Raw genomic sequence first — 7,610 nt, 5'->3', positions numbered from 1 at the left:
GAGGCATCGTTTATAAGTCTTGCGGCGCCATTTATTTATGATAATGCACCCGCTCATAAGGTTCATTTCATATTCATCACAATAATATATTAGTAATGTTTTAGCATATCGTCTATATAGTTGAAAATATTTTCTTATTCATCACAATAATATACTACATTGTGTGAGGCCTAGTCTAAGGCCGCTTTCCATGGCATTTTCTTATTCATCACAATAATATACTACATTGTGTGAGGCCTAGTCTAAGGCCGCTTTCCATGGCTATGTCTACGATTGCAATTCACATTTTTGGAGATGTGCCATCTTCACCTCATGTTGGAGTTCTCGAGGTTTGTTCTTTAGAAGTTAAGCTCTATTTGATACGTTTTAAGTTACGTTTTACCAATCAAGTTTTAACAATGGTTTACTCAATTTTGTAGGACCATCTTAACAATTGGAGGAAGACTACTCTCATCCTCACAACCATTTTTTTCCCAGCTGCTATTATATGGTTTATAGGTAAATGTTAGAACACATAGACATATGATACAAATATGACAACACGAACACGTAATTTCTAAAAGTAGGCGACATTAGAGACTGTATCAATCATTAAACATCAAATGAGAATAATGTTGATTCTTTAAGTGGGTGTTTCGTTACCGTTTAATATGTTTTTTTCTTTGAGTTCAACGACATATGGGGCAAGAGATGCATTAATTAGTTGACCTATACTCCAGTGGGCAGTATTCTTGTTTTTTTATGAATATTCATGAGTTATTTTTCTTTCATCTTTGAAAACATGTCATAATTAGATCGTAATGTTCATGCATGTTCATGTTGATATCGACACTATGTTTGAGTATCTGTCTTTTATTAGAAAAGAATAAATATTGATTATTATATTGGTACATTTTTTCTTTTCAGAGTGTTTTTTGATGATATAAATGAAGAGGATGTGCAACAAGGCACAATTAATGGATTGAAAGCAAGACATTCCTTAAAAACAAAAAAATTATCTCAAACAATTCGAAGTTCTTCACTAGTGTAGAGTCTTTTACTTAATTTTTTAGAGTATGATTGCAATATTTTTATTGTAAATATTTATTTTTTCAATTATGAGGAGAATAGAGTTGAAAAGCATTAGATTTTATTTTATTTTATTTATTTATGGTTATTTTTTCAGGATTAAATTGACTATTTTGTTATAAATTTATTTGATTTAGATTTGATATTTATATTTTCCTGGTTTAAAATTTTCAATAAAATTCATAAACTTTCAATTATTAGGATAATAAATAAATAAATAATTTAAGTTAACAAAATCTATTTTAAATTAAATTTATTGGTTGGAATAACTAAATTTATAATAGTTTAATCTTTTTTCGAATTATATAAATTCAATTAAAATAATAAATAAAATTATATAAACTTAATTAAAATAATAAATAAATATGCTAAATCTTCTAATCATATAAACAAGTAAAATAATAAAAAAATAAATAAAATTGGCCTACCATTCATATAAATTCAGGTAAAATAATAAAATAAATAAATAAATAAATTTTTAATAGCCTAATCCAAATCAATTTAGATTTTTTCTCTTATTACAAATTATAGAAATTAAATATTATATGGAGAAATTAAATATAAAAAATAGGAGAAACATTTGTAAATTAAATATCATAATTTGAATCTAATTAAAACAAATTAGGAGGAACACTTTGTAAATTAAAAATTAATAAAAATAGGTCATTCATTTCATCAATTATTATATTAGAACGTGGGTAATGGCGTGAACGAGATTTAGAAAACTTGTTGTGGTGATAATAGATGCACATTTGATTCTCGAATACAATAGATTGATTTTATTGATTATTATCTAATGTTACGAGAGTATCTAACGCCGCTATGTTGGATCAATTACATGGATAGAGGGGTCATTGCCAATATAATGGGTTGTAAATAGACAATTTTGCACCATTCTAAACAATTACAAAGAGTGGAAAAGCATCAGGTTTTGACCGTTCTTTTTATAATTTAATTCATTTACATACTAATTTTTTGATGATAAGTATTTTTGAGAGAATATAAAAATAATATTGTATTCTAAATTTATTTGATCGATATAGATATTTCTTAAATTTAAAATTTTCAATAAAATTCATAAATTTCAATTATTAGAACCATTATTATTATATGATAAATAAATAAATAATTTAAGTGAGCAAAATCTATTTTAAATTAAATTGATGGCTTGTTAATAAAACCTATTTTTTTCCGATTAATCATATAAGCCTAGTAAAATAATAATTAAATAAATAAGCATAAATAAAAATAATAAATTTCTCTCCCCAATAAAAAAATAAGAAAATAAATAAATAAACAATAGTCTTATCTTCTCTCTCCTATTTCATTTATTTAATTTTTGAGTTAAATTTTAAAAAAATTAATTGGTTTATATTCAATTAAATTTTATATTTGAAGAAATTCTAATTTTTTAATTTAATTTTTTTATCAATAAATTCGGAGAGTAGAAAAAATGTAATTTAAAAATATTATTAGATGTAATATTAAAGTAACCTAATTCTTAAATTTTGTGGAAAATGGATGGGGTTTAGAAAAATTAAAAATGATTAAATTTGTAATTAAAAAAAAATGCATGAACTAAATTTATATTATTTAAAACCAAAACCGAACTAATTCTTTTTTTTAAGAAAATTAACCGAATTAAATACAAACTCAACCTCTTATAATTTTAGTTAGGTTGGTTTAAATTTTCGAATCAAATACAAACTCAACCCAACTCTTATAAGTTTAGTTAGGTTGGTTTAGATTTTCGGGTTGAATGTACACCCCTATCTCACACGAAACAAGAGGAGATCAATAATTTTAGTTAGGTCGGTTCAGGTTGTCGGGTTGAATGTACACCACTATCTCACACGAAACAAAAAGAGACCAATTTGATTGTTAAAATCAAGAACAACCTACTCGAAACAAATGATGTTTGATTTTCATTTTTGACATTTCAAAAAAAATTTAGCTTCAATTCATATGAAAGCTCTAATTTCAACTTTGACCCCTACCAACTAAGTTAATACTTCCTTTTTTACTAGTTCATAAATATATTTAAATTTACCATATATATTTTTTTAATATTTTCATTCAAATTACAAATAAAAAATAAACAAATTTTAAAATTAGAAAAAATAAAATATGAATAAAAAATTTAGAAGCTCAAAAATTAGAAAAGATAAAATATGAATCAAATTCAAAAGTTTCAAAATTAGAAAAATTAAAATCAAAATCTAAACATAAATAAAATATGCATAAAAAAAATAAAAAAAGAGTTAAAATCAAAATCTAAAATATGAATAAAAAATTTACAACTCATTTAAAATTACAAAACATAAAATATAAATAAAAAATTAATAAATATTCTTATTACAAAATTACAAAATATAAAATCAAGATTTAAAATGGATCGAAATAAAAATATAAACGGTTGAAATTACATAATCAAAATTATGAGATATAAAATATGAATCAAAGATTTAAAATTACAAAAATAAAATATGAATCAAATATTTAGAACGGGCCGAAATCAATCATACTTTCCCCTATTTATTCTTGTAATTCCTCCGCTCTCTCATCTTCAAATCGTACACTGTCGTTAGTTCTTTTAGCACTCTTCTGAACTCACAAACCCTTTACAGTCTTCAGATATCAAACTTTTTTTTTTGTGTTTTAAACTAATGGCTACTTCTGCTTCCTCCGATGTTAGTTCCAACCAATCTTGGTTCACGCCATTGCGGTACTATTCTTACTTTTCTCGTATTTTGGTTTTTAAATATGATAGCAATATTTGAAATTTCCATCCTTCGTCATCTATGTTTGATTAATCTCTTTAGATTTCAACTCATTTATATTTTTTTTAACTTTAAATCTCTGTTTATTTATTTTATAGACTACTTGTTCTGTTTTGTGTCATCCATTTAATTAATTACATGGATAGAGGAGTTATTTCAAGCAATGGTGTGAATGGAATCCCAAAAACATGTGGTGCCGATGGCACGTGCACATCTGGTTCCGGGATCGAGTAAGATTTATTTGAAGTGCATTTGATAATATTTTATTGTCATTTGTTGATCTTTTTAAAGATGTTTTTAATGGATTATTATGATTAGGGGACAATTTAAGTTAACCAATTTTGAGGACGGAATTTTATCTTCGGCATTTATGGTTGGACTTCTTCTAGCTTGTCCAATATTCGCGTCATTGTCGAAGAGGTAATCTAAATAATTGTTGAGCATATTGTCGATTATGATTAAGTATAATTTGTTCGACTTGTAATATAATTTAAATTTTGCAGGATAAATCCATTTCGACTCATAGGTGTTGGATTATCTATTTGGACTTTGTCAGTAATTGGATGTGGTTTTTCATTTAATTTCTGGTCGATTGTTGTCTGTCGCATGTGAGTAAACCTCTTTTATTTTTTCCCCTGTTCAATCTTTTCTTTTCAACTTTTTATGACTCTCATGAATGCAATGCTTTTTCTTCGTAGGATTGTGGGTGTTGGTGAGGCATCGTTTATAAGTCTTGCGGCGCCATTTATTTATGATAATGCACCCGCTCATAAGGTTCATTTCATATTCATCACAATAATACACTAGTAATGTTTTAGCATATCGTCTATATAGTTGAAAACATTTTCTTATTTGCTACAGAGGACCGGTTGGATAGCAATATTGTATATGTGCATGCCTACGGGTTATGCAATTGGCTATCTTTACGGTGGATTTGTAAGTTCTTATTTATTTGGATAACTAGTTTACATCATACTCCTAATTAGATATTTGTGTAGTTAAATAACTTTAACTTTTAATTGATAGGTTGGTGAACGTCTAGGTTGGCGCTATGCATTTTGGGGCGAGGCAATATTAATGTTTCCGTTTGCAATTCTTGGTTTTGTTGTCGAGCCTCTCCAATACAAGGGTAAGGATCGAACTTATATCATACAATAATTTTTGTGCCACCTCTAACTAAACTATTTGTGGATGTAGGTTTTCCTCCTCGGGAGACGGTTAACGCATCATTACCTGTCGATACAGCTACCTCATTAGTTAAAGGTACTTATCTTCTGCTTCCGTCTCTTGCTTTTCTTGTGCATGTTGTGCATGTTCATGTTTACAAGTCATAACAATTTTTTTTTTTTTTTGTTTGTATATGAAATTAGATTTGAAAACTAAAGATGGAACATCTCGTAAGGATTTACCAGAGAACGGGGTGGAGAGTTCCTCCAAGTAAGCAACTCATTGTAGATCTTATCAATGTCATTTTCAAATTAGATTATAAGAACGTTGCATTTGTATTTTGCTAGAATATGATTTAATTTTTTTTTTTTTTTTTCATAACTTATGACAGTTCTTCACCTCAATTCCTGAAAGATTTGAAAGCACTTCTGGTCGATAAGGTTTTTGTGGTCAATGTTTTAGGTATGTCTTTTATTTAATTTATCATACTTTGAATTTTCAAGTAAGGATCATATAACATCTATATTTTGGATATAAATATTTTCAATTATATTTTGTTCAGGTTTTGTAGTATATACGTTTGTGATTGGTGCATACTCATATTGGGGCCCCAAAGCAGGCTATAACATTTATCAAATGGTAAACTATTTATCTCAATGATTCTTTATTTTTTTTATTTTTTTTTAAGACGAACCATATAAACTTGAAAAGGTTAAAAATAATGAATAATTGAATTGAAACATTTTTTTTTACAGAAAAGTGCAGATATGATTTTTGGAGGCATCACGGTAGTTTGTGGAATTATTGGAACAATAACAGGAGGTTATGCTTTAGATTACCTAGGCACAACTATTCCTAATGCTTTTAAGGTAATTTTATTTGTTATTTGAAAGGATTTATTTGTTGAATAATTTTTACAGTGTCGTGATATATTTGAATAATGTAATTATTCTTAAATTTCAATTGTAGCTTCTTTCTAGTACAACGTTTATTGGAGCAGCGTTTTGCTTTGGTGCATTTTGCTTCAAAAACATGTATGCCTTCCTTGTTTTTTTCTCAGTTGGCGAGTTGCTGCTGTTTGCAACACAGGTATATTCTTCAAAAACATAATGTTCTATGCTATAAGTATCTCCTAACTGACATGACATTAGTAAGGATATGGCCACCGATATTCATAAGGGGATCGATTTTTGGAGTATATAAAAACCTAGCCAATTGTAAACTTCAATGAAGAGTCAAATTAAGAAAGTTTATTAGATAGTAATTTAGTATTAGTTTGTTGAGGAACTCTCTAAGGTGTACTCTCCATCAAACCCACTCATATTTTAGTCTATATTTAATATTTTTGTATCGATTCTTTAGCTAATTACTTTTTCATCGCAGGGTCCGGTAAACTTTGTATGCCTACATTGTGTGAGGCCTAGTCTAAGGCCGCTTTCCATGGCTATGTCTACCGTTGCAATTCACATTTTTGGAGATGTGCCATCTTCACCTCTTGTTGGAGTTCTCGAGGTTTGTTCTTTAGAAGTTAGGTCTATTTGATTTTGAGTTAAAAGTTTTAATAATCAAATTATTAACAATGGTTTACTAAACGTTGTAGGACCATCTTAACAATTGGAGGAAGACTACTCTCATTCTCACCACCATTTTTTTCCCGGCTGCTATTATATGGTTTATAGGTAAACGTTAGCACACAGACATATGACACGAATATGATAACACGAATACAAAATTTCTAAACGTATGCCACATTAGAGATGGTACCGTTAAACATCGAATGAGAATACTGTTGATTCTTTAAGTGTGTTTCGTTACCGTTTAATTTGTTTTTTCTTTTGAGTTCAACGACGGTTTCGTTACCGTTTAATTTGTTTTTTCTTTTGAGTTCAACGACGACAAGAGATGCATTAATTAGTTGACCTATGCTCCAGTGGGCATTACTTTCATTTTTTATGGATATCGATAAGTTGTCTTTTTTATCATCCTTTAAAACATGTCAACTAAATCGTAATGTTCGTGCATGTCCATGTTGATATCGATACTATGTTTGAGTATATATGTGTTCTATTAAAAAAGAATAAATGTTGAATATTATATTGACACGTTTTTTTTTTCCTTTTCAACGACAGGAGTGTTTTTTGATGATGTAAATGAAGAAGATATGCAACAAGGCACAATTATTGGATCGAGAGTGAGACCTCCCTCCAAAACAAAAAAATTATCTCAAACAAATTTAGGTTCTACACAAGTTTAGGGTCTTTTTTTATTTTATTTATTTACCGTACTCTTTTATGATTAAGAGACTATTTTGTTATAAATTATTTTTAGTTTGATATTGGTATTCTTCATTTAAAATTTTCAATAAAATTAAAAAACTTTCAACTATTAGAAAAATAAATAAATAATTTAATTTGTCATAATTTAATTTTATTTAATTTGATATTTGTATTTCTTCTGTTTAAATTTTTTAATAAAATTGATAAACTTCCCATTATTCTAGAATAAGTACTATTATATGTTAAATAAATAAATAATTTAAGTTAGCAAAATTTGTTTTAAATTAAATTTATTAGTTCAAATTACTAAATTTATAAT

The 7,610-nt window shown here is 27.3% G+C and overlaps 1 protein-coding gene across 1 annotated transcript; it reads left to right on the top strand.

Annotated features, from left to right (window-relative positions):
* The first annotated feature begins 3,734 nt into the window (after nucleotides 1-3,734).
* Nucleotides 3,735-6,705, top strand: LOC111470975 (probable sphingolipid transporter spinster homolog 2). The gene is made up of 15 exons (XM_023116640.1): nucleotides 3,735-3,793; nucleotides 3,947-4,078; nucleotides 4,167-4,268; nucleotides 4,352-4,456; nucleotides 4,547-4,622; nucleotides 4,710-4,784; nucleotides 4,875-4,977; nucleotides 5,046-5,111; nucleotides 5,219-5,285; nucleotides 5,407-5,477; nucleotides 5,578-5,654; nucleotides 5,771-5,884; nucleotides 5,985-6,104; nucleotides 6,399-6,527; nucleotides 6,616-6,705. Exons 1-15 carry the CDS (start codon nucleotides 3,735-3,737, stop codon nucleotides 6,703-6,705), a joined length of 1,386 nt encoding a protein of 461 aa, XP_022972408.1.
* The last annotated feature ends 905 nt before the right edge of the window (nucleotides 6,706-7,610 follow it).

Source organism: Cucurbita maxima, unplaced genomic scaffold, assembly GCF_002738345.1.
Source record: "Cucurbita maxima cultivar Rimu unplaced genomic scaffold, Cmax_1.0 Cma_Scf00048, whole genome shotgun sequence".
NCBI lineage: Eukaryota > Viridiplantae > Streptophyta > Magnoliopsida > Cucurbitales > Cucurbitaceae > Cucurbita > Cucurbita maxima.
The sequence above is the reverse complement of the archived record's forward strand: the minus strand, read 5'-3'. Positions and strand labels throughout refer to the sequence as shown.

What these genes read in the sequence shown, in the direction of transcription:
- LOC111470975 (XM_023116640.1), top strand. Translation starts at nt 3,735, where the DNA reads ATGGCTACTTCTGCTTCCTCCGATGTTAGTTCCAACCAATCTTGGTTC. An exon ending in CTATTCCTAATGCTTTTAAG is followed by an intron (nt 5,885 to 5,984) that starts GTAATTTTATTT and finishes TTTCAATTGTAG; the next exon opens with CTTCTTTCTAGTACAACGTT. An exon ending in CTCTTGTTGGAGTTCTCGAG is followed by an intron (nt 6,528 to 6,615) that starts GTTTGTTCTTTA and finishes TAAACGTTGTAG; the next exon opens with GACCATCTTAACAATTGGAG.